The 26,362-nt window shown below is 56.2% G+C and overlaps 1 protein-coding gene across 4 annotated transcripts; it reads right to left on the reverse strand.

The window, feature by feature from the left end:
* Positions 1–8,825: 8,825 nt before the first annotated feature.
* INKA2 (inka box actin regulator 2) lies at positions 8,826–25,314 on the reverse strand. Of its 4 annotated transcripts, none has more exons than XM_053998017.1 (2): positions 25,225–25,266; positions 8,826–10,642 (listed from the first exon to the last, which is right to left on the reverse strand). In XM_053998017.1, exon 2 carries the CDS (start codon positions 10,634–10,636, stop codon positions 9,695–9,697), a length of 942 nt encoding a protein of 313 aa, XP_053853992.1. In that variant the 5' UTR covers positions 10,637–10,642; positions 25,225–25,266; the 3' UTR covers positions 8,826–9,694. The 4 variants fall into 4 exon arrangements, 2 of the variants coding, with proteins under 2 accessions (XP_053853992.1, XP_053853993.1); XM_053998018.1 differs by lacking the exon at positions 25,225–25,266 and adding an exon at positions 20,204–20,381; XR_008440518.1 differs by lacking the exon at positions 8,826–10,642 and adding an exon at positions 23,266–24,611 and having other exon boundaries at positions 25,225–25,314.
* Between the last annotated feature and the right edge of the window lie 1,048 nt (positions 25,315–26,362).

Here is a 26,362-nt window from a genome sequence, read left to right on the forward strand (position 1 = left end):
GAGCGCGTTGTGCGGGCAGGGAGGGGGGATGCTCCGAGTGCCCAGCCCGGGCCAGCTGCTGCCACCGCCCAGAAGCACCAACAAAGGACAAATTCAGCGGGGAGCGGCTCCTGGGCTGGGGACACTGCGGCTTTATGGGGCTCTGGCTGCGCCGATCGGGACCGCCCGGCTCGGCGGCGCTGCCCGCGGCTCCCAGCTCTGATTCCACCGAGTTTTCCAGCCGAGAAACCCGAGACGCCCCCGGGTCTCCGCCAGAACGACCCCAAGGAGAGCAGCAGCCCCCAGCCGAGTCCTCTGGCCCATGGAAGCGATCCCTAAGCCTGCCCTTTTCCCTGCAGGTGTTTTACACAGAAATCCAGTTCCTTGCAACCTGTTTTGGGTGAGTGATGGGGGAGCTGAGTGAAAGGGAGCAGTGTTGCAGCTCTGCTGCCCCTTCCTCCCCAGGCTGTTCCAAATCCTCGGATAAATTGACTCCAGCTCCCTTGCACCTTGGCTCTCCCTGGTCACGATGTGGTCACAACGTGGCTGTGGCATTCTGAGGGCTGCAGACATCCAGCATCCTACACCCAGCTCGCATTTAGCCTTGGAAATAAGAAGAGTCAAGCTGCTGTGTCAGTTCGGCTTAAATTTGCGGGAGAAATCATTTGATTTGAAGCAGTTTATGTTATTAAATATGACTGCACAGGAGCCCCTGCAGGATAATCCTGTATGATAAATGATGTTTGAAATGAGGGAGAGCAGCCCCAGATTAATCTGCAGGAGCAGGGCAAGCACAGCGGAGCAGAGGGCAGGATGGATGTGGCAGAGCATCCTCTGGAGCAGCCCCGGAGAGCTCCAAAGCCCTGGCACAGGGCACCTGGGGACACGGGGCAGAGGTGGCCTTGGCAGTGCTGGGGACAGCTGGACTTGATCTCAGAGGGCTTTTCCAGCCTCAGTGATCCTGTGGTGAGCCAACACTTCCACACCTGAGGGTTTCTGCCCTGTCCCGTGCACCTGGGCCAGCTCACTCTGATCTCACCCAGGGCAGAAGAACCGAAATTTGGCAGCAAACCTCAGTGGCAAACAGGAGCCAAGTGTTCTGAACTCCTGTTAGAAATGTACAGGGATTTCCATGGGAACCAGGAAAGCATCCATCTGCCCCTCTCCCCAAGGTTCCAGAAGTGCTGAGCATGCCCAGGAGATGGATCCAAGCTGAAGGACTCCTCGGACAGGGGACGTGGCTCCCTCAAATCCCTCTGCCAGGGCTGCTGGCCGAACCGGCTCCATCCCGGTGTCAGGAGCAGGGCCCGGGGAAGTGCTGCCCCTGGGCTCTGTGCACCGGGCCGGGCTGTGGTTCTGGTGTGTCAGGAGCTGCAGGCACCTTCCCCAGCAGCCTGGGCAGGAACAGGAGCTGGCTTTGCTGCCTGCCGAGCTCAGGGTGTACCCTCGCCATGCAGAGGCTGATTAGCAGCCAGCAGGCAGCTCCTGGCCCTTTCCTTCTGAAACAATCAGCGTTTAGGGCTTGACTGAGAAGGATTTGGTGTGAGATAAGCTTCCCAGAGCGGGGCTGAAGTAATAATTGAATAAGTGTGAGGTGGTGAATGAGACACGATGAGTCAGAGCAAGAGCTGCTCTCGGGCAGGAGGAAAAGGCTCCTGGGTGTCTCCCCTGCTGCCCGCGGTGGGACCGAACTCCTCGAGCTGCCAGAAGCAGATTTTGGGGGTAAAGGCCGTGGATGGATTTCTCTGGGGGCTGTGCCAGGGTGAAAAGCTCCCCAGGTCCTGCTGCTGCTGCGGGTGCTTGGCTCAGGGCTGGGCTCCTGCTGCCCTGGAGCACCTCGGGGTTGGGATTCTGCCCCATCTGTGCCAGGGCTGGAGCTGCCAGGGCAGAGCAGGGAGGAGGGACAACACCCAGCGTGTGGAGCTGGCCCAGGACCATCCCCTGCCAGACATGGATTTATTTGTCTGCTGTGGGCTGCACGTTCCTGACAGACCCGCGGCCGTGCTGTTGCCATCTTGTGTCCCTTCCGCTGGATTTCCCACTTGCTTTAATTTTTTACCAGTTTGCTTGGTTCTGCTCCCAGCAGAGGCAGCTCCACGGGAAGAAGAAGAAATCGAGTGTTTATTTTTAGAAAGTGCCAAAAGAGTTCAACCCAAGGCAAATACAATTACTTCAGGTTGTGCACAGGCTTCTGAGAGGCTGCAGAGAAATCATTTCCAAACGGGAGGTGCCCCAAAACCCCGCGCCACGAGGCACACGGAGCTCTTTGAGGAGCACATCCCAGCCCAGGGCCAGTGCCTGCCCCCGGCAGGGCTGGGACGGGGCTCTGGAGGGTCCCCTCCAGCCCAGCCCATTGATTCCCAGGTTTTCCCAGGTTTGGAGGGGTGGGAGGTGATCTCTGCGCCCCCATCCCCCCCGCCCTGGCTGCGGAGCCCAGCGGGGGCTGCAGCTCCTGGCAAGGCTCTCGCAGCCCGTCCCCATCCTCCGGGATGTTCTCCCGCCCCAAGGGCCCCCAGACGCTGCTCCTGGCCCATTTTCGGGCACTCACCGCCCGAAGCTCGCCGGGCTGTTGGCGCGGCCCTCGGGGCTGGGCAGCAGGCTCAAAGCTTCCACTGTAATTCAGCTGAACAAGAGACCGGGTTAAATCTCGGCTCCTCTCGCTCTGCCTCAGCGAGCACAAAGAGGAGAAAAGGCCTGAACCAGACAATTAAAACAAGCAATAAAACCGCACGGAGAGATCCGTGGAATGATTTTTCCTTGACACGCTCGCCCCCAACAAGTGCCACATGTCCTGTGTATAAATAGCAGCTGCCCAGACTTGCTTAATCATCCCATTGTTGCTTTACAATATTAATTAAACATTCCTCTGGGATTGTTTGCATCCTAATTAAGCAGGGGAACTTACAAAAGGCGGCGAAGAAACCAAACAAGTGCGTGCTGGGGGTGCAATTTTGCTAAACCGTGTGCAACTGTGTTTTAAAAAAACCGTGAAAATTGCAGGACCGCGGTAAAAAGCATTTTTAAGAGCCACCAGTGCCGGGGACCGTTTGATTAAGGGTCCCGGGGGATGAGCAGCGGCTCCGGGAGGTTCGCTGCGGGATGCTCGGGGGGCTCTGGAGGGATGAGCATCCCCCCTCAGTGCCAGTCGGCCCTGGCAGGACCCCAGGGCTATCAGAGGGACAATTATCCCGCAGCTGCTCCGCCCGGGGGATGGGGACACCGGGACCTGCTGCATCCCTCCGGGCGGCAGCTGGGGCCGGGCAGCGCTGCCCCCGGCCAGGGATGCCCAAAATCCGCCGCACTCGGGGCTGGGCCGGCCGCGGACAGGGCGCGGTGGCAATCCCGGCCCGCGGGTCCCCCGGCAGCTGCTCCCGAGGGACAGGAACCCAGTCCCCCCTGGCCTGCGGGGCTGGGCTCGGCCTCCCTCCCTCCCTGGAGCCGGGAAGACTCGAGCACATTGTTCCCGGCTCAGACTCATGCACCCTGCAGGGATGTGCCGCGAATTACTTCCCAAATTATGTGAGTAATTAAAATCAATGAGAGGGTATCCTGTTAAATAACGTAATTAGATGAGCACAGCGAGCGAGATGAGTGCAATGGTGGTTTTGTTCTCCTGCCTGGAGACAGCTTTTAACTCTTTCCCTCTTGGCTCTTCCCGGCCGGGGCAGGCGGGGCTCCCCTGGGTGATGCTGGCTGCAGCCAAGGCCGAGGTTTTCCCAGGAAAACGCCTCCACCTGCTCCCTTCAGAGCTTCTTCCAGACCGGGGCTGTCCTTCCCCGCAGTCCCCATCCCTGGGTTATGTGGGGACACTGGCAGTGCCCCAAAGCTGAAGGCCACAAACACCTGAACCTCTGTGACCACAGAACTGCTTTGGGTCCCGCTAATGAGAGCTGGCAGAGGAGAACAGGAGCGGGAATTATCTGAGTGCATCAGGAGCTGTCTGAGCCGTCCCTGCAGGTCCAGGGGCTGCCCTAATTCCAGGAATGGCTGAGGAGCCCGAGTGCTGAGAGCCGTTCTGGTTCTACTGCTGCTCCTGGCAGGGCAGGGGGAGCCTGGGCCCGTTCGGATACACGTGGAGAGCTCTCTCCTCCTGCATGGAGCGCTGAGAGCTCCTGGGGGCTCTGGCAAGGGCAGAGGCATCTGGCCAGATGGCTCTCATTGCAGGGCTGGCATCTAAATAATTAATTTATAGTGTCGTGCTCGGGGCCCTGCTGTGTCCCCAGGGACAGCTCCTGAACCTGGTGGTTGTTCTTCGCAGCTGCGATGCTCACAGGGATGAGGGGCTCTGCTGGGCCCACAGCTCCCCTGCGATCCTCCAGCGCTGCCAAGATGTGTCACACGGAAATGACATTGTGCCAAAGGACCCGGACCCTGCTGGGGACAATCCCCTGCGGCGGGGACACCGGGAACCCTCCCTGGAGGGGCCGCAGGGGTGACAGGCTGCTCCGGGGAGATTCCAACACCCACAGAGCCGCGGTGGAGCCCGGCGCTCCTGCCCGGCCGGGGCGGCTCCCGCAGGGCTCCTGCGGGGTGCAGGCTCGGCTGACTGAGGCGCCTTATCCCGTCCATCTCCGAGTGATTTACAGCTGCCATAAAACCCCTGCGGGACGAGGGCTTTTGCCCGACTTTCCTGGCAATGCAGCTTATCTCCAGAGAATTTCCCAATACTCTGTACTGCAAGTAGAGTGTTCCTCCTATTCCTCTCAGGAATAAAGAAGAATTCCTCGCAGGAATGTCTCTGTTATTTGCCTCGTTAAGGCGTATATTCCGTGCAAAGCTCCCACCACCCTGCCAACGGCATCACACCTTTGGAAAGCAGGTGAGCAGCACACAGAAAGTTCCCCTCTTGAATTATGGCAAATCCAGAGGAGCCGGTCTCTCCTTTTTCCAAGCAGAGCTCCATTCAGGGCACAGGAAACTCCGCACAAAGCCGGCCGTGAATGGTTTCCACACCATTAGCATGAGCACATGCAGATCAGGCAGCTGCAGCATAAACGCCTGGCTGGCTGCCCTGGGCTGCGAGCTCCGGCATTGCTCGGGGGCAGAACGAGCCGGGAGGAGGGGGAAGCTCTGAGCAGGTACCGCGGGAGAGCTGCGGCTGAGCCGCCCCGCAGGGGTGTGGGCTGGGAGGCACCTTAAACATCCCTAATTCCGACCCCCTGCCCCGGGCAGGGACATTGTCCCATCGTCCCAAGCCCTGTCCAGCCTGGCCTTGGGCACTGCCAGGGACCCACAGCTGCTCTGGGCACCTGTGCCAGGCCCTCACCTCCCTCACGGGGAGGAATTTCTTCCCAGTATCCGGTCTAACGCTGCTCTCTTCCAGTTTAAAGCCACCGGCCCTGTCCTGCCACGCCACAAAGAGTAAACAGAAAACACTCCCGAGGGCAGCCGGCCGTGGTTCCCTTTCCTCCTGCCCTGCAGCAGCCTGAACCCATCTCATTGTCAGAAGAATAAGCTGTGAAATGGTTTTGAAAATCAGGGCTTTTTAATTACAGGCACATTTGGGAGCCTTCTGGAGGCCATCTGGCCGGGAGAGCAGGGTGTGGGCTCCAGGAGGGGAAAGCCCAGGGAGCAGGAGCGGCTCCTGGAAAAGCACTCGATTAGCGCTAAGAGCTAAATCCTCTCTGCCCATTAAGCCATATGGGCCAGCGCTCGCCCATGCCGGGGATGTGCAGCTGCAGCGCTGCGTGCCCGGGCTGCGGGAGGTGCTGCTCACCCAGCCCTGCCTGCGACTGACCAGAGATCCCCAATGAGCCCAGAGCGGCCCAGGCTGCCCCTGCCACCGCTGCCTCCCCAGCAGCTGCAGGGGCAGCCGGCTCCTCTGGCTCCCGTGCCGTGTTCGGGGTTAGCCGCCCCTGTCAGCCGTGCAGAACACAGCCAGGCCTCCGCAGACGCTGCCCCTGCGCTGATCAGGTGGGTTTCGTACTCCATAAAGGAGAACGATTTCGTGGCAGTTTTGTGAAGAAAAAAAGAGGAGCAAAAGCCATTATAATTTCAGGAAACGTCCCTGGAGAAGTGAAATTGTAATTCACAAACCCAACTCTGATCTATTAGCAGATCCTACTCTGGAGACTAAATTAGGGAGGATGTCTGGCTTGGGTGATATTCTTCATTATTTGAATGTCTATAAAGAATAGTTATTAAATATTTTTTCTCTTAAGAACTTTGAGATGCAGCCACATCTTCTCACTATTTCCAAGCATCTGAAGCCTAGACCACACTGGATTTGTCACTGCAAACACCCTGGAAAATCCTATTTTAATGCAAAACATCTTTTGAAGACACACTTAACAGGCAGAGAGAACAGCAGCGCGTTTGAAACCACGCTGGGCAGAGTGCCCCGTGGGGATCTGAGCCTCTGGAAGGGAACAAATGAAGGAGCCCCCAGCCTGTCTGTCCTCAGGAGCTCCTGCTTTGTCCCTGGAGCAGAGGGCAGCGGGAGCAGCAGCCAGGGGTGCAGCAGCTCTGTCCTGCCCCAGGAGGGGCAGGGGCTGGCAGGCCCCCAGGGCAGTGGGCAGTGCTGCTCCGGGCAGGGCAGAGCAGGGCAGTGCTGCTCCGGGCAGGGCTGGCACAGCAGGGCACTGGGCAGGGCAGGGCACTGGGCAGTGCTGCTCCGGGCAGGGCAGTGGGCAGTGGGCAGTGCTGCTCCGGGCAGGGCAGTGGGCAGTGGGCAGTGCTGCTCCGGGCAGGGCTGGCACAGCAGGGCAGTTCTGGGGGGCAGGGGAGCGCGGGGGAGGCAGCTGGGGCCGAGGGCGAGCAGAAACAAGGGCTGTCCCTGAGCAGGGCAGGAGGGACAGGGCCAGCAGCTGATCCCAGCTCTGGCAGCGCCCGGCCCTGCTCGGGGGCAGCTGCTGGGGGCACACGGGGCACGGGGCTGCTCCTGCAGGGACGGGGAGCAGCCCCAGCAGCTGCTGGGCTGGGCTCAGCGCTCAGGAGGGGCACGGGAGCTGACACGGGGGGCTGCCAGGAGAGGGGGGGTCCCGGGCAGATGCTTTTCCCACCGTGCCCGTGTGCATTCCGGGCTGCAGACTGCCCCGTGTGCAGATTGCACACAGCCAGCCTGTGCCCCGTGTACCACAGGGCCCGGCAGAGGCAGCCACAGCCTCCCTCACCTCCCACCCCACACCTCACCGTGGCCAGGGCCGTGCCACCCTCAGCCTGGCCTCACCCCAGGGACAGCTCACAGGGGCCAGGGGCAGCTCACAGGGGCCAGGGACAGCTCTCAGGGGTCAGGGACAGCTCACAGGGGCCAGGGGCAGCTCTCAGGGGTCAGGGACAGCTCTCAGGGGTCAGGGACAGCTCTCAGGGGTCAGGGACAGCTAACAGGGGCCAGGGGCAGCTCTCAGGGGTCAGGGGCAGCTCTCAGGGGTCAGGGACAGCTCTCAGGGGTCAGGGACAGCTCTCAGGGGTCAGGGACAGCTAACAGGGGCCAGGGGCAGCTCACAGGGGCCAGGGGCAGCTCTCAGGGGTCAGGGGCAGCTCTCAGGGGTCAGGGGCAGCTCACAGGAGCCAGGTGGGAGTGCTCAGCTCTCCTGGGCAATCCCCACCCAGCAGCTCCTCTCCCCTGGGGCTCAGCCTCTGGTGCCAGCGGGCGCGGCTGGGATGTGCCCCAGTGTTAATTTATTCTTATGAAAGTTTTAAAGTTCCTTTCAAAGTTTTCTATGCCTTCTCATGTTTACATATTTCTACCGGAGTTCTCACGCACTGTTCATGTAAACAATGGTTGTTTTGCATTCTTCTTTGTGGGAGGAGAAAATTAATAAACTGTTAGTTTGACCAGTGTGGTTGGAGAGGTGACAATTTCACCCTCCAATCCACTGTCACTTTTAAAATTCTATATACTACAGGTCAGAAATAAAACTTCCTTTTACTCTTCTTCTTTTCCATCTCGAGTGAATGGGTGAGTTATTTCGTGTCACAGTGTGACACCCCAGGGCTCGGGCTGGGACCCCAGGGCTGAGGCCACGCTCTGGGGGCTGGGGCTGCTGCAGGAAAAGCTGCCCCTCTCTCTGGAAAACTCCTTCTCTTTGCTGACCCTCTGGAAAGGAGCGGGGAGGTAACAAACAGGACGAGCTACCGATAAAAGAGGAGGAAACCAAAATGCTTTACAAGCAGCCTTTGAGCAGCCAGAGAAACGAGGAAGGGGGAAGCACCCTGAAGCCCTGAAGCCCACGAGGAGGAACGACAAAAGCCTGCTCAGGTTCCTGCAGAAGTGCTGAGCTCGGGTGCTGCCCCGCTCCTCTCCTTGTATGGGCACAAGCAGGGCCTGCCTTGTGCCTATATTTAATTTGCAAAGGAGAAAGAGAATTCTGCCTGCACGCCTCTGCCCCAGCGGCCTCTCTGCCTCGGGAAGCCACAACAGGAATAGAGCTGGGTGGTTTAAAGAAAACAACCCCCTGCTCGTACACAAGCCCCTCCTGAGCTGGGAGTGAGTGGAGCAGGTTTGGGAACGCACACGAGCAGCTGCTGGGGCTGCAGTGCCCGCACCAGGCTCTGTGCTCCCGGGGGCTGTGGCAGGACCCTGTCCCCTCCTCCAGCCAGGGACTGGCTGGCTCTGGGGCTCTGCCCTTGGCAGCAGCTTCTCCCCAGAGCTCTGTCCCTCTGCCCACGTCCCTGCTGGGGGAGGCAGGATGATGGGGAGGCAGAAGAAGCCCTGGAGGCTCAGGGCTGCGCGGGGGCTGCAGGGGCTGCGCCTCTGGAGCAGCGCTGGCACCTTGGCAGGGAGCTCTGCCGTGATTTACAACCTCTCCTCGAATGGGAACTCTTCTGGCTGCTCCCCAGACTGCTGATGCCAGCTGGGAAATCCCTGGAGTGAGAGAAGAGACGCAGGGTGTCCCACAGCAGAGTGACACCGATCCCACTTTATTGGAAACTCTTGGAGAGTCGGACACTGAAGAACTCGGTTCTGTCAAAGCGGGGTTTGTACAACAGCAACAGGGACCACAGCAGGAAACGGGGAATGAACTTTGCATCTGGTGAAAACCCAACAATAAACTTCAGCAACCTTGTACCCGGAGCAATCCACAGAGACAAGGGCAGGGGAGAGGGGCAAAGCCACCGAGACCCCCGGGTCACAAACCCCCTGTGGGGAGCCTTGTGCCCCACTGGTTTGACTGGCAGGGGAGGGAGAGATGCTGGGAGGGCACCAGGGATACAGTTTAAGGGGAAACCCCCCAGAGCTGGGGGTTTGTCCCCCACTCAGCAATTCTTCAAGTCTTATAAATTCAAACTTATTTCTTTCCATTTCAATAACAACTGCTTCAGGTACAAGGCTTGGGACGCCTGGTTTGTAACCCAGTTTCAAGTGCACACAAGCAGGAATAGATTTTTTTTAACAAAACTATATATATATATATATATTTGCACACTCATACACACACATGCACACCGTGGATTTTGTGCTGCACCATTGAGCTGGAGATGATGGAATGGGCCTGGCACCAGGAGCTGCTCACCTGTGGCACCACTCACCCTACAGCTGCTAAAGATCTGCATTATTTTTGCCAATATTGGTCCCCAAAGGTCTCCCCACGTGGGGCTGCACCAGCTGCTGCTCAGGCAGTCCCTGAAGCCGTAGTTCTCCAGAAAGTTCCATGCGAAGCCCGCAGCACGTTCTGCAGGACTGCTCTCCTGTGGCTGAGGAGAGCTCAGGGGTGTCCTGAGCAGGTGAGCGTGGCCCCACTCGCGCTGGGTGTGACGTGGGCAGAGCGGAGGCTCAGACCCACACGGCCGTGTTGATGTCAAACCCCGCCTGGCTGAAGTCTCTGGGGTCGGGGACTTTCCTGGTGCCCGTTTTGGGGTGCTCACTACGGCTGTCTGCCCTGGGGCACCTCTCTGCTTTGCTGTGGTGGCTCTGCAGGTTCCCGTGAAGGGGCAAGTAAAATGTCCCCTTGAGTTTGTTGATCTTTTTGGACCTCTTGGAAATCTCGGGCTGTTTGTCCTCAGGAGGGAGCCAGCAAGGCTTCTCCTTGAGCAGCCTGTCGCGGTCTGGCCGGACGCTCCTCAGGAACTTCTTGAAGATGTTGGCCGTGAGGGAGAACTTCCTGCAGAGCTCCTGGGACCTGCTCAGGGACAGGGACGCCTCGCTCTTCTCCCCCTTCTTATCCAGCTCGGGCAGGTCCAGCCAGTTCCCCACCAAGTCTGCAAAGATGTTGTCCCCCAGCACCAGCGGCTGCCGGTTCCTGCTCTGGGACATCAGGGACGACGTCCAGTCGTGGCCCTCATCACAGCCCGGGCACTCCTGGCACAGCGGCCACGCCGCAGCCGTGCCCTGGCTGCGGGGCCGCGCTGTGCGGGGCCGGCCGTGCTCCGCGCCGCCGGACACGGGGCCGGGTCCTTCTGGGGGACACCAGCCCTCCCCGCAGCGGCCCCGCGAGGAGCAGGGGGTGTCCCGAGGGCGGCCGCTCTCCGGGAACGCAGCGGGCTGGGACAGGCTGGCCGGCCGTGGCTCGGGACACGCCAGGGGCGGGGGGCAGCGCCGCGGGTCCTGCCCGGCCCCCGCGCTGCCGCGGCAGCACCGGCGCTGCTCCGCGGGGCTGCGGCGCCCCGAGATGTCCAAGTGCTCCAGGGCCGTCTGCACCTGCAGCAGCTTCAGCTCCTGCAGCGCGCCCATCATGCAGTTCATCTGCTCGTGCAGCCCGTCGCCCACCTCCTTCATGGAGAGCTGCGGAGGGAAGAGCACAGCGGGTCAGTGTCCCGAGGGTCGGTGTCCCGAGGGTCAGTGTCCCATGGGTCAGTGTCCCCAGCAGTGTCCCGAGGGTCAGTGTCCTGTGGGTCAGTGTCCCCATGAATCAGTGTCCTGTGGGTCACTGTCCCCGTGGGTCAATGTCCCCAACAGTGTCCCCATGAATCAGTGTCCCCATGGGTCACTGTCCCCATGGGTCGGTGTCCCCAGCAGTGTCCCAAGGGTCAGTGTCCCGAGGGTCAGTGTCCTCAGCAGTGTCCCATGGGTCACTGTCCCCATGGGTCAGTGTCCCCATGGGTCAGTGTCCCCAGGGCAGGACAGTGGCAGCACGGGGCAGCAGAGCAGGGCTGAGCAGCTTTCTGGGCCATGCCCTCCCTCCTGACCACATCTGCCACGCACCCCACCTGCACTGCATCCACTTCAGCCAACAGCACTCTGATTCTCCTCAGATTTTTTTAGGAGTGTCCCTCTAGGAATAAGAGGAGCTGACAGAAGTGGATTGTTTGACCTGACAATAAAAATAAAGAGTTTGAGTTTCCATTAATTGCTTGGCAGAAGCCCAAGGTGTAGAACTATGAATGGTTTTGGCTGCCGCCAGGTTTAGAATATTCTTGTGCTTTTGAGCCTTTTGTGCCCTGTTGCCAGCTGAAATCAGGAGCCAGAACAGAGCCTTGTTTCCTTACCTGAAGTGCTCAAGTAGATTAAAAATAAACCCCAGGAAGAATTAAATTGTTATTCCATAACACATCTCCAGCTCTCAACGCCCTCAGCACAGGCACCTCTCGCTAGAGGACAACCAAAGACATTTCAACGCACTGGAAATTTTGCACAGAACAACCAACAAACTCTAGGACTACTTACATTCAAGCAGGAATTCTTTGATTCCCAGGCTAGGACCTTTAGTAGCAGTTCTGCTTCATCCCTGAACCTCACTGCAAAGATTGAACTTTCTATACCAGGCTTAAAATAAGCAAGTTATTCTCCAGAGCTCCCAACGCCCCCTCCTCTCTCGCTCCGTTGCTCTCTCTCTCCTGCAGGATCTGGATCATATTCCCAAAGCGGCACCAGAAAGCAAACGGGCTCCACTTTCCAACAGCTGCCACTGATTCATTTTTAGCAGGAGGGGGAGTGGGAAGGGGCAGGAACAGCGGGGCTGGCAGGGCTGGAGGTGAGGCCATGTCACACTGGTGAGGAGGTTTGCAGAGAGATTACCCCGTCCAGGGAAGCTCCAGCCTACGCTGTCACCAACAGTTTAGAAGGCTCACCACCATTTTTTGTACAGCAACAGATCTCAAGGTTAGGGTGAAAAAGGCCAGCTTTTTCTTTTATTCTTATGTTCAGCTTTACATTACCAAGCTTTATTTTCTACATCCCCGTTTTAACTAAGCTGGTTCAATTCCTCGCTCTATTTCCATCTCTGTACGTGGAGCTGAGCAGAGGAAGAGCAGCCATCAGAAAACTGTGACAACCCAGCTCTCTAAGTGGAAACTGCTCAACAGCCTCTGACCACAAATCCCCATTTCCAACCCCAGAACCTCGAACTAAACTCACCAGCAGGTTACAGTCATTTTTCAGAGCTTTTCTCTCACGAAACTTGTTTATCACCCAGAATGAGCACACAGCTACAAAGATACAGAAAATCTGTGCTCAGCTTCCCGATTCCACTACCCAGAGCCTCCAGCTATGGCATTTCTTAACATCAGCAAATAAACTCCTGCTGCAGACGTGCAAATAATGTCCCAGTTGCAGCCTCACCGCGCTCCTGCTTCCCGCTCCGAGCTGGGGCCAGATGCTCCGCCAGCCTCAGACAGAACTGCCACCTTACCTCTCCAGATCTGCTGAGATGCTGCTCGTCCTAACCTTCCTTGCCTTATTAACGGCAGTCTGTTTTATCTGGGGCTTTGGAAAAAGCTGGATTTGGAGCCAGCCTGGCCCCTCATTGGCCACTTCCCACCAAATCCCCTGGCGCAGTAATCGCAGTGGGGAGCGCAGGGTCCTGCCCCGGGCTGGGCTCCTCCAGCCCCCGGGACAGGACGGGGCAGCCCTGCCGGGCTCAGCCAGGCCAACCCAGGGGGCATTAACCCTTCCCTGGCAGCGCTGGGCAGCGCTGGGCTCGCTGCTCACAGGCAGAGCCAGCCGGCCCGAGGAACAGGCTGAGGCCAAAGGCAGCACTTCTCCTCCTGAGCAAAGCAGCTGGGCTGCCAAAGCTGGGCCAGCAGCAGCCTGGGAGCCGGAACCGCTGGACGGGAAGAGGGGATGTTCTCCTCTGTGGAAAGCCTCTCCTGTGAATGACTGATGGGGGTCCTGGGCTGAGCCCCTGGCAGCACAGGGGAGGAGAGCAGGCTTTGGGCTGTGGCTCCTGCCCCAGTGGCCTGCCCTGGGAGGGGCAATCCCACCCTCTGGCCTCAGTGTCCCCGAGCAATGCGAGGCCACCAGCAGCAGCTGAGTTCTCAACATCCTGAGACTTTCAACTCCACTGGCAAATGCTGATGTAATTTAGTGTTGTGCAAGTTAAAAAATGAAGCAAACCAACCCCCTCTGCTTTATCTTCTGCTCTTCTTGGTATCTGCTCAGCCTTTTACAGAACTAGAGAGAGAGGGAAGCCCAGCCCAAAGTGAAGTCACTGCCTGGTGACCAAACAGCCTGAGGGGCTTGGCTTCCATCCACCTGCAATTAAGAGTACTCACCTTGGAAAGAAAATTCTGGAGGGAAAAGAAACCTTCCCCACTGTCTAACTGCCAGCCTCTCCTCCTTGCCAAGATCTCAGCTCTCCCAAGTTTGGACTGGCTCCTCTGAGACTCTCCAGAAAAGGAACAATGTCCCAGAGAACAGAGATCACCACCCTGGCAGAGGGTCAGGACTGAACTACCTGGTCTGTGAGAAGAAAAAGGGATTCTGCAAAAAATTCAGCAGGTTGGGCTGGAAATCAAATGGATGCAGTGCTGGAGGTGATGGGAGCTGCAGGCTGAAGGGACAGCCCTCACTGGCTCTTGGTCACACAGCTCATGCAGAAGGAGCTCAGATTTGTGATGAGCTGGACTGCAAACAGAGCGTGAGCGTGGCACAGAGCCCCGAGAGCCCTCGTGGCTGGAGGGGGACCCTGGCCCTGCCGGGGCTCTGCAGGTGCCCTTGTGTAAGCTGGGCACCAGGAGATGCTCTGCTGTGCCTCTGCGAGCTGCAAATCCCACACTGCTGTGGGGCCAGTGGGGCTGCAGAGCAGAGCACAGGGCAGCAGCCCTGCCCACCCCGGTGTGCACAGAGCCTGCCCTCCCCTCTGCTCCTGCTGCTCCCTGCCCGAGGTGCACAAGCCTGGCAGCATTTCCAGGGCCCCGGCTGTCTCATCTGAGACGCTTGGCCCTTCAACAGAAGTGGTGGTTTGGCTTCTCTGCTTCCAAAAAAAGCCCTCTTAGAACCATGGCAAGGTATCCAAATCTATCTCTATAAACCAGTTAAAAATCAGATGCCTCACATTGGATCTCATTATTCCTGAAACTTTTGCAATCCCTAAAAATTGGCATGAAAAATTTGATGTCTAATTCTGCACAAGCCAACTCATGCCTTTTAAAGCAAGACAAGTACTCACAGGGCTGTGCTCCCCTTCAGTGCCTGCGACTGGTGTGTGATGGGAGAGGCTCCTTTCTGAGGAACCAGGTATTACCTGGCTCAGCCCTCCTGTGGAGGTGTGAGCCAGGCAGCTCTGCCTCAGTGCTCCTCCAAAGCAAAGCTCATTCAAACTACAGACACCTCAAGCACTGAAAACTGAAGTGCAAAATTCAAAATTCCACTTTCAAATGATCATCAGGGAATATTCAACATGGGAGGGAACCAAACAAAAGACTGCCAGAGCTCATATATGGAGTGGTTTTTGCACTGGAAATGCACCATCCTGAGCAGCAAAGGCACCAGCTGCTTTGGAAGCCACCCTTTCCACGAGCTCCTCACCTCCCAAACAATAACCCACAACTGCTTTTCACAGCTGGTAAATCAATGATCTTCCACCACTGATTAACACAGCAGGGCAGAGCCTGGCCCAAGGAACCCCCTCCAGCAGTTACTGGCATTTCATCAAATTCAGCCTCAAACACCCGAGATCTACAAATAAGGGAGATTTCCCTTGCCACTTCCCCCTTCGCAGGTAAATAAGCAACTCTTGCCAGCCACTTTGGGAACTGATGTTTTCCTGTTAACATCTCCCTTCACCCAGCTCTCAGGATCCAGCTCCCATGATCTGGAGCCACAGCTCTCTGCACTCCCAGCCCATCCACACATCTGCCTGCCCAGGGCCAGCAGCTCTGGGATGCTGATGGAAAGGAAAAGCCCAGACACCCCAGCTGAGCACAGAGCTGGGAAGAAGAGCCCTGAGCGTGTTTGCCACAACGAGGAGGAAGACAGATGTCCAGCTCTTAGGTAAAAGAAATGCACACAGAGGAAGTTATTGCTAAGAGGACAGGAAAGAACAAATGGCAAATAGTTCTTAATAATAGTTCTGATGGGCAACAGAGCCAGCACCAAACAATTGGTATTTAAAGCAGATGACATAATAGAGACTGAAATCATTTTAGAACTGCTGAGCTGATCATATTGTTTCTGTGTTTTCCTCTGGGTCACTAACTGGATTAATCTCCAGCAAGCCTGCAGCTGTGGCTGGGCACAGCCTTGCAGCACAGCTCACACAGAGCTCTCTCCAGCCCCTCGTTCCACCTTTCTTTTCCTTCCCCTGCAGCATGCCAAGGGCCTGCAGTTGTCTTTCAGTTCTTGCATTTTATCACAAGAATTTCAAGTGTCTCTTTTACCTCTTGTCTTCCCAGGGTATGTTAGCTGCATGAGGATGCTAACTGTGAGCTCACAGTTTATCTGAAAGAGGAAGGATGCTGAAACCAAACCAGAGACCCCCCTCACAACAATTTCAACAGATCCTAAGCGGATGTTAACCACGGCAGACGTGGTTCACATCACCCCAAACCCCACCTTCCTTCCCAGTGCAAGGTTATTGTTCTGTGCTTCCCAATCACACTCCCTATGTTTAAAGGCAAATCAGAAAAATCAATTCTCCTCAAACGGGATAAAAATGGGCCAAAAATAACTCCAATCTTCAGACTTCTACTCACAGCCCAAGGATAAGAGAGACTACAGGCCTCGATGGGCAGACTGAAGAGGATGGTTAAAAGTGTCAGTTTTCAGCCCAGACCTGCTTCCCTGGGAGTCTGCTCTTTAACATTCCTGATTATGTGAAACTGGGAGACTGAAAAAAATCCATCCTCATCTTTAGGTGAGTGCTCTGGAAATAACCCAGAGGACAAAGCCCGTGACTGCCTCCCCTCCCCAGTTAAACATGACAGGACATCTGCTGTCAAGTCACTCCTTTGCACCTTCCCCTCAGAACACCAAGGCATGAGGTCTGTGACAAGCACCCAACCTTCTGGCACTGCCTCCAGCAGCCAGGGGTGAAGTCACCCAAAAAGGGACCTGCATCAGCTGAGACACGCTTGGAGGTGCCTGTTCCCACCTGCTGGAGCTGGAGCAGTGACACTGGACCCTCGGGGTGTCATCTGTGCCCCACAGACTGCAAAGCACCGAGCTGCCCCTTCAGAGAGAGCAGCAATGAAAACACAGCAGATCCTCTCGGAGCGTGACACAGTTACCGGAATAGGACCCAGTGTGAGACAAAGAGTAAAAATAATTGGCTGTATTTTTCACTTGGACCCAATGTTCTATTCCTGCAGGATATTCATAGCAAGAAACATTGTCTACCAGGACATAAATTAATGTAAGAAGGGAGTCAGACTCTATCAAACTCAGTAATTCGATGCATTTATGACAAATGTGCAGGGAGAACATTAAAAGTTCAAGTCAGAGTGGTGACTTAAATACTTTTCCTCCCAGAAGAAAAGCAACAGAAAGCCCAGATATATCCTGGATTCGTGTGAAAGAACAAAACATGCCAAGCAAAGTTACAAGCACAGCCAAGTAAGGTTACAAGCACAGCTAACACGGCTGTGCCCCTCGCCTGTTACAGCCACACAAACCCCACGTGCCAGATAAATCTGCCCCGTGGACTCAGCAGCTCCCAGAGAGAAAACAATGATTTATTCTACCTGCAGAGGAGCCCCAAGCCCCCATGCCAGGGTCCACGTGTGATGCTGCTGCACGTCAGTGCAAACTGTCCTGGTGTCTGAGAGCGCAGGCAGGCACTGCCCTGTGCAGCACAGAAATGAAACTCTGCCAATCCCTCAGCAGGACAATTCCTGTTAAACCTGAGCGTTCTGTGACTGGGGGAGCAGCACAGTTCTGCTGTGCCTCAGGACAGCGTCTGCAGATTCCGAATGCAGGCAAGAGGGCTGTGAGGATGGGATCAGTGGCAGGAGTGGCACAGTCCCGAGCTCGGGGCACATTTCACAGCTGCCACTGCAAGGACACATGACAGGAGTGCAGAAGCACAGCTGATTCCATCACCAGCCCTAGAAACCAGCGCTGCACGTTCCCACAAGCCACAGTGTGTCCATAAATCTCCAGGGGCTTCCTGGAGGAGAACAAGGTCTCAAGTATTTCCTGCAGCCGGGGCGGAGGTGCAGAGAGCTGGCACAGCCTGTGGGGAAAGGCTGCAGGGGCTGGTGCCAGGCTGGGGTGAGGGTGCCAGCCCCAGCAGAGCTGCCCTGGCCCCACAGCGTGAATGGCTGTGTCAGCTGCGCTCTCCTGCCTGCGCGGCGCTTGCGTGTGGAAGCTTCTGAATGAATTCCAGTCAAAGGGACACCACACATGCCAGAAACCATCAGCTTACAATGGAAAACACGCGGCTGGAATGGGAGCTCTCTCCTCACTGACTGAAAGGGGTCAGATTCGTCCTCGGGAGCCCTGGCAGAGCTTTCCCAGAGGAAATGGGAAGAGCGGGGTAAGCACGCCCGGCCTCGCTGCTCGCTGGCCTGCCGGGCACAGCTCGCTGTGCTCCCAGGGCACAGGTGACACATGGGGGCCCACAGCAGCCCCAGCCACGCACACCAGCAATTCAGTGTGTTTTTAATAAACAAAGCAAGGGAAAGGAGAAACAGAGCTGGAATCCTCCTGTCTCACACTGCCGGGGGATTGAGTTGCACTGGAAGATAACCTTTCCTTGGGAACTGGGAGCTGTGCCAACATCCACTATTTTTTGAGAAAATCCCCTCCTCAAAACTGGCCAAAAGTCTGGTTTACCAAACCAGAGGCTGCCTGCAGTGAGACAAACTGAACTTCTGCCAGCGGGACGGTCTCTAACCTTGCCATGTGACACTGAGCAGCCCTAAAAAGCCTGGCTCCTCACAGAGGGAAGTTCTGCAGAGCCTCCCCGCACAGCAGGGCTGCTCCTCGGGCACAGCGCAGCCTGGGGTGCTCCTAAATGCAGGGGGATGCCCGGGGCCGGGCTGCCCTGTGCCCCACTCGGCTGGCTCACGGGCTGCAGGTGGCCAAGGCCATTCTCCCCAGTCCTGCCCGGGAGCCGTGGCTCCGGTGCAGCCAGAGGCCGGGCAGGACCTGCCCAGCAGCGAGGCAGTGGCAGAGCTCTGCAGCCCGGTTCCCACTGCCCGTGGTGCAGATGGGCCCAGCTGTCCCTCGGGCTGCTCTTTACAGGAACACTCCTCTATTTTCGTTCCAGGAGCCGATTTTCACAAGCTGCTATTGCTCAGGACACACTGGCGGCCGTTTCAATCGCTGCAGCTCCCACTCTCACTGCAGCCTGCAGCTGGCCGAGCTGGGGGAGCGAGCCCAGGCTCTGTCCAGCTGCACCCTGCGGATGTCCCAGCCCAGCCACGCTCCCATCCCCGGAGAGCCCGTGTGAAAGGAAGTTCTGAAGTCTGAAAAACAAAATCCGGGCCATGGGAGGGGGAACCAATGTGACGGGTGCAAACCAAATGTGTGGAGACCCAGGCTGCCCTCAGTCAAGTCACAACTCGTCCAGCTGAAGGTGACAACTGCCCCTTCCCAGTGGTTTAAGCCAAGCATACACAGATTTATGCAAGGCCAAGTCATGGTTTATTAATGTAATAAAAACTGTTGCATTTTTACAACTGAAAAAAAATCAATTCCTGCATTATAGCAAGGACTGAACAAAGCCAGAATTTTCTCATTTAAAGTATTTTTTTCACACATTAAGTGTGAGGGATCTCCCTTCCTGTTGAATATATTGACTCTTCAGAAGTTATATTTTGCACTACAAAACAGGCATGGTTTAGACTCAGAGGTGCAGTGTTTAGGCTCCTCTACAAAAATATTGCTCAGATAACAAAACCGATTTGGTTAGAAGACAAAACACTGATTTAGGAACCTTATTCTTAGGATGTTGTTCTGGAAGCTATTCCTTCTCCCATCTCACCTCCCAGCTCAGATTTCCAAGGGCTGTCAGATTATTCTGTACATGTCCCGGTTGGCAGTTTGCATTTCATTCATCACGCTCAGTGTACAGCACACCAGTGACTCCCATTTTCCTTTGTTTTACTTTGTCTTTCACCTCCTGTGTTTGCTGGGGAAACACTGGGAACACCAGCAGGTTAAATGTCACTGCTGCCACATTTATCGAGAGCAAAAGGCCACTGGCCCAGCCCGTGTTTCACAAGGCACCGGGATCTGGAGGAGCACGGGGCTCTCCAGCCCTGCTCCTGCCCTGGGCACAGCTGGAACTTTGCCTGCTCCGCAGGGCCTCGCTGGGGTCACACACGGAGTGCTTCCTGCAGTGCAGGCACTGGACAGAGCTCCAGGGAGCACGAGCCCAGCTGAAATCACCTCCCTCCAGCCCAAACCGGGAGCTCCTGGCATGCAGAAACTTCACCCACCCGTTCTTGCTCTGCCTTGTCTTCCCCTTTTGTTCTCATTATCTATTTATCAGGATAACGCAGACTCCGAGCCAGACCCACTGGAACCCTATTTTGGGAAGTATCAGTTCCTCCTCCCAACCCACCCCAGAGCACCAGCAATACCTTCGGGCTGGTGGACAAGCCCCAGCAAGCCCCGGGACTGAGGCTACCCCTGAGCAGGAGCGGCAGGAGGGCGAAAACGCCGCTCGTTTCTGACAAAGGCTTTCCTATTGGAGAAGTAATTTCACAGGGTGCCGGAGATGCCAGCGCGCTCCTTTTACAGCCTTTTGATTCCCAGAAAGTTGTTCCTATCCATCTCTGTAGCTGCTTCCCTGATGTCTGACCTGCGCTGGCAGCTTGTCCCTAAAGCCCCCGCACGCCCCCGCCGCGGTTTCTGTCCGACAGACGGACGGACCCCGAGCGGCCGCCGCCGGCCGGGACCTGCCCCGCTCCAGGGATGGCAGCGGCGAGACCCCCGACCCATAACCCGGACCTGCCCCGCTCACGGGGATGGCAGCGGCGAGACCCCCGACCCATAACCCGGACCTGCCCCCGCTCCAGGGATGGCAGCGGCGAGACCCCCGACCCATAACCCGGACCTGCCCCCGCTCACAGCGCTGGGAGCGGCGGGACCCCCGACCCACAACCGGGACCTGTCCAAAGCCGCTCCCGCCGCGCAGCCCCCGGGACGCCCCCCGGTGCCCCGACCCCCGGCCCTTACCAGCTCCTGCCGCAGGCGCCGCAGGTGTTGCTCCATGGCCCGGCTCGGCGCGGGGCCGCCGCGGGAGGGGAGGAGAGGGGGCTGTCCGGGGCTGTCCGGGGGCTGTCCGGGGGCTGTCCGGGGCTGTCCGGGGGGCGGCTCCGGGGGTTGTCCGGGGGCTGTCCGGTGTCCGGGGGCTGTCCGGGGCTGTCCGGGGGCTGTCCGGTGTCCGGGGGGGCGGCTCCGGGGGGTTGTCCGGGGGCTGTCCGGGGGCTGCCCGGTGTCCAGGGCCGTCCGGGGGGGCTGTCCGGGAATGTCCAGGGGCTGCCCGGTGTCCGGGGGTTGTCCGGGGGGGCTGTCCGGGGGTTGTCCGGGGGCTGCCCGGTGTCCGGGGGGGCGGCTCCGGGGGGCTGTCCGGGGCCGTCCGGGGGCTGCCCGGTGTCCGGGGGTTGTCCGGGGGTTGTCCGGGGGCTGCCCGGTGTCCGGGGGCTGTCCGGGGGCTGCCCGGTGTCCGGGGGCTGTCCGGGGGTTGTCCGGGGGCTGTCCGGGGGTTGTCCGGGGGCTGCCCGGTGTCCGGGGCTGCCCGGTGTCCGGGGGCTGTCCGGGGCTGCCCGGTGTCCGGGGGCTGTCCGGGGGCTGTCCGCGGGGCGGCTCCGGGGGGCGGCGGCTGCCGGCGGGGCCGGGCGCGGGGCAGGGCGCGCAGCGCGGCGGCGCCGGGGCCGCGTGTGCGGGCGGCGGGGCGGGGGCAGCCGCATCCCCCCGCCCGGCCCCGGCGGCCGCAGCCCTGCTGGAGGCGGCGGGCGCTCCTCCAGAGCCAGCCCAGCGCTCCGCCCGCGCGGGGAGCGGGCCCTGCTCGCCGCCCGAGTTGGGTGCTTTAGTTTGTCGTGCCCTGCGTTCCGCACGTTGCTCCGCAGACGCGGACCACCCCGCCAAAAGCACGGATTAACCTACATGGCCTTAATCGGGAGAAATTGCAAAGCCACCCCGTTGCGGTGTCCCCGTTTTGTCCTCACCGCGGGCTGGGCTGCTCGTCCTGTGCCCGGCAGCGCGGGGGACGTGGCGTGGCCCGGGCCGGGGACAGGGACACACGGCCGAGCTGCACGGGGAACACGCAGTGGTGCCGGCGTGCGAGCGCCCTTTGTCAGGGACAGCCCGCGGAGAGCCGCGGCACAGGTGCTCCAAGTGCCTCGGCGGGGTTTATTGCCACAACAGTTCCCCTCGCTGCTCCGCAGGCGCCGTCTCAGCCCGCGGCAGTCTGCGCCCGCAGCAGCACCTGGAAAACTCCGGCCTGTGGCGGATGCCGGAGCTCCGGATGAGCCCCTCTAAGAGCAGGATTCTTTTATCTCAGATCAACAGCCTCTAATATTGCTTCTCACCACAGGACACCAAACAGATGGACAGGCGAGCAGGGAAAAAAAAATACAAACGCTTTTGGATCATCAGACTTCAGAACTGCGCTGAATTTGAGAGTATTTGAAGTTTTGAGTGTGTCTCACAAATAAATATTATTCTCATCTTATCTGCAAAATGTGTTGTTTAGATGATAAATGCTGAGTCCCCTGTGATAATTTAATCTGAGTTGCTCGGCAATGCTTGATAGGAGGAGAAATACTACTTTGTGTTTTCAAATTTGGGATTAAAAACGTAATTACTTGGTTTTTTTTTTTTCCATAAATTTCACAAAGACTGGCTAAAATTTTTGCCTCTCCAGGTCTTTATTTTTTGGAGGAAAACCTTTTTTTATAGAAGGTAATAGGATTTGGTTTGTTTGCTTATTTGTTTACAGAAATCAGTTTCAGTGTTTTTGAAAGCTGACCTTTGTTTCAAAATCCAATTTAAATGGGAAATTTGCGATCTGCCCTTTCACATGTGTTTGGGAAACACTCCAGAGTTAATGTTTATTGATCCTTCCAGTGTCTGGGTTATTATGGGTCAAAATTTCCTGTCTCCTCGCTCATTTCAGGGTTCCCATTTCCCATCTGTTTAGCATGGGAACAGCATCTCTCTTCGAGGCTCTGGAGAATGTGGGGCAGTTAAGATACTAATTTATTGAAGAAATGACCTTATCAAAAAGTGAATCACTTCCAGCCGGCTATGCCATGATGTGAGCGGGTACTTGCCAGTCTCGAGTCTCTTACAGTCTAAGCCAGCTAGCCCAGCTATGATTTTTTCCCTGAGATCTGGCAGGATTTGTTGGCCAGCTGGCTGTTCCCCACGGGCCGGGGTCGGGTGTGGATGTCCACAGCCTATCCCAGCATATGGCAGGGTGAGGAGCCAGGCAGGAGTGAAAGATGGGAAGGCTGGGATGGCCCCCGTGGGGCCCAGGAGCCGGCATGGCCCTGGCTCGGGCAGCTCCTGAGGCTCGGGGGATGAGCAGGGAGTGGCCCAGCCCAGGCCTCCGCAGTGTCCCAGGGTCCACACGGGGTGTGTGTCACAGTGAGAAGGGGCAGCTCAGCGCCCGGTCACTGCAGCACTCCTGGGTTGACTGATGCTGTCACATCTGACTGCGGCTGCACAGCCACGGAGGGGCCAGGGATGCCCACGGCTGCTGGAAGGATCCAGCTGAACTCACACAGCGTTTGACCTTCGGCATGGCAAGGATTCAGGAGGCCACCTGCACGTGGGCAAGGCGAGTGGCAGAGGCTGCAAGCTCCTGTGCCTCTTGCAAGACACCGAACTCTGATCTTCTGGCAGAGGAACAGGAAGAGTTTCTAGGCTCTGTTTGGCTTCTGCTAAGGACATCTTTTTGATCCGCTTCCCAGCCTCCGGGGCTGCTCCTGTCCCAGGAGACTGATAAAGGAGTTCAGGAGCACAGAATAAAGACAAGACCAGAATATTCATGTGCTCCAAACTCCTGGGAACTTGCAAGGGAAGAGAAAAATCTGAAATATTTTCTCAGTAGGATTTCCTTACTAAGCAGCATTTTTCTCTTGCATGTAGACAACTGGTTCAAAGCAGCACTGACACCTCATGCCAGGCCCTGCACTCCTTCTGCTCTGTCGTGGTGTAAACCATGAGCAGATGGTGCAGTGCACTGGAAAATCAGATCTCTGAGAAAATACAGAGCCAAGAATAAAACTCCCTGAAGCAGAAAGCTACATGGTTTATTTCAGGACAAAAAGAAAAACTGAGATCCTTAGGCAAAAATTAGAATACTCCTTCAGAGTGGAGTATTCCACTTCTGTGAACTGCCTCGTTCATTCCTGATTGAGGAAACATCCATCCCTTCACAGCTGAAGGCTCATCTCATTTGTTGTCTTTCAGTTCATTGATCTGGTTTCTCCAGGCTCCCACGTGACTGTTCTTTGCTGAACTAACAAGCGTGGTTATAGCTGAATTTTCCTTCCTTTCGACTTTCTTGCACACTGACGACAAACCTTTCAGAATTTCCGCCCACTTCAGCTGCAGCATGACCTGAATTGCATCCATCCTTGTTTAAACCCACTGGGGCAGAAACACCCAGCCATGATAGGTAAGGACGTAATGTCAGAACTTTGTCTGGTTTTATATTTGTGCATAAAGAGATAAAATAGCCCTGAAAATATTAGTGTTTCTTCCATTAAATCTAATTTAGTGCATACAGTCTCTGCACTTGTGGCCTTTATATGTAAAGTTCTGACATGCCCCAGCCTCACTATGCCCCATCCTCAAAAGAAAAGCTTTTAATGCTGCTCCAGCCAAATTCCAGCTCCTGGCATTGCTCTGCCTGCACTGGAGTGCCAGGAGTAAGGACCAGGGCAGCTCCTTGTGCAGCACTGTCTTGTGCTGAACATCTTCTGGATTTCATCTCGGCTCGCTGCGTTTTCGTGACCTAGATCCTGCTCACATGAGCTCACAAAATAATTTAGCAAATCTTGGTATCTAAGATTAAACTGGGATGATGTTTATTTATTTGGAGGAAAACAACAGGAGTGAAATACTGGCATTTCTCTCTGCAGAGCTGAAATAGCTGCCCTGACCCGATGCCTTAGGTCTGCTTGCTTTTATCTGCAGCTGCACCCGTGCATGTGCCTGTGCTGGCTCCCCCGTGGACTTGAGATCCCATCTGAAATCTGGGGAGTTCTCCCTGATCCTTGTGAAGAAAGATCCCTTGTCCTTGCCTGACAGGGAACCCAATCCATTCCGCAGGAGGGCACTGAAATGAGCCTTAAATGGATGTAAGACATGACCAGCCTCCCCCTCATCTTCATTATTTATGACAACTCCACGCACCAGACTCGCTGGGAAGAACCCACAGCTTTGTCATTACTAAAGCAACGGAGAAGATTCTGCTGCTCCCAAGACTTGCTGCTCCTTGGTAACTTGCCATGCAGCTTTCTCTTCCAGAGGGCAAGTGAATGTGCAGGGTGCTCGGAGCCAGTTTTCGGTGGTGAACACGCAGTCACTGTCTCTGCTGGGATCAATGGCCCTTTCACTGTCCTGGGCTCTACTGTACAGAGAACAAACACAGTTTCCATGGCAGTGGAAACACAAATACGTCCCACACTCCAAAGAGTGACTCACACGTGCTGCAGAGAACAGAGAAACTTCCCTGTCTTAATCTGAAAACATCTGGGAGAGGAGGATGAGATTATCTCACTTTCAAAATATTCTACAAATATTATGTAAACCAGATTTGCACTGAATAATTCCATGTCTTGGCAGATCTGAAAGACAAATCCTTTGAAGGCAAAGGAATAAGGCAAGGCTGGTGCCTGTTTGCAGTAGCAATGTCCAAATCAATAATGAATATATTCTTAAAATAGATACAACCCAGCAGGTCTGGAAGCCAATACAAACTGTCCATGAGCATTTTAACTCAGTATCTCAAAGAGTCACAACAAGAATTTAAGTGTTGGAAATGGAAGAGTAGATTTATAAGAAAAGGAGGAAATGGATAAATTTGTGAGAAGTATTTAGTAAAAGTCCTAATCCCAGTATTGCAGGTGTTAGGCTGAAATAGTCTGGAATAGTCTGGAATAGTCTGAAACAGTCTGAAATAGTGACCACCTGACCTGGAGCACCAGCAGCATCACTCGGAGGTGTCTTAGAACATCACTTACCTAAAGCTGATCCACTGACATACAGATTCAGGGGAAAATGAGTCCAGCATGCAATTACAATCAAATACGTGATGTGCACTTTCTAGCAGGGACAAACATGTGTGGTGAGCACCATCCTGGAGGAATAAAACATGCTTTCAGTGTATATGAGAGGAAGAATTTTCCCTAGCAGGGCTTTTCTACATCCTAAAACCTCAAGGAGTTTTATGACCCCAAGCTAGAGAGTTTATATCCCTTCAAAAGCACCTGTTATTTTAGTAATACTCCAGTTCTGAAGGATGTCTCATCTGCTTCTTTTACTAACCTAAATCCTTTCCCAGCACCTATTCTGCCTGCAGAGTATTCAGATTAACTGTCAGGATTTCCAAAGGCTGCTCCGAGCAGGAATCCTTCCTTTGGCTCTTACAGCAAGCAAAAGCAAAGCCCTGTCACGGCAAAGCTGCCGGCTGCTCTTGTTGGGGCTGACACGTGAAGGCCGGCAGCGGGAATTCAGCGCTGAGAGCCACTGAGGCAAAGCAAGGCCTGCAGGGAGAAGACTCCTCTGCTTGCTCTGTGACTCACAGCACGGCACCTGCACAGAGCTCGCCACAAAGAGCAGCAGGTAAGATTTACTACGGGAACGAGGGCTACAAAACCCTCCCCGCGATCGACTGACGGAGCTGCGGGAGCGAAATGTGACACAGCCCCTCCGTCAGGGCCAGAACCAGCACGAGAGGGACAGCAAAGCTGCCGCGGGCGTCTCGCACACGGGGACACGCTCTGGAGACTGGCTGCACTGAACGGCTGAAGGGAAATGAAACCACAAACAGCAGCATCTTCGTGAATGATGGTGCAGGTCTGGATGTCTCATTAATGCACCGCAGAGCACAACGTGTCTCCAGATCACCTTGGTTGTACTGCAACTTGCATGGAACCTTGGGAGAAAAGGAAAAGTGACAGAAACAGAGAGGGGAGCAGCTCCTGCAATGGCTCTTGGGGGTTGTTTTGTCCCCTCCTCGCTGCCCTTCCCCCTGGGAACAGTCCCTCCTCACTGCTCTTTCTTGTCTGTTCAAATCACATCACTTTAAAAGGGTTATGAAAGGCTCTATTTAATCAAATGTTTGTTATGTCCAGGTGTCTTTGTCTGTCTCCTTTCCCA

This window comes from Vidua macroura, chromosome 24 (genome assembly GCF_024509145.1).
Source record: "Vidua macroura isolate BioBank_ID:100142 chromosome 24, ASM2450914v1, whole genome shotgun sequence".
Taxonomy (NCBI): domain Eukaryota; kingdom Metazoa; phylum Chordata; class Aves; order Passeriformes; family Viduidae; genus Vidua; species Vidua macroura.

Coding starts and splice junctions, on each gene's coding strand:
- INKA2 (XM_053998018.1), bottom strand. CDS start 20,239: ATGGAGCAACACCTGCGGCGCCTGCGGCAGGAGCTG. Junction 10,643..20,203: donor GGCGCCTGCGGCAGGAGCTG/GTAAGGGCCGGG, acceptor TTCCCTCCGCAG/CTCTCCATGAAGGAGGTGGG.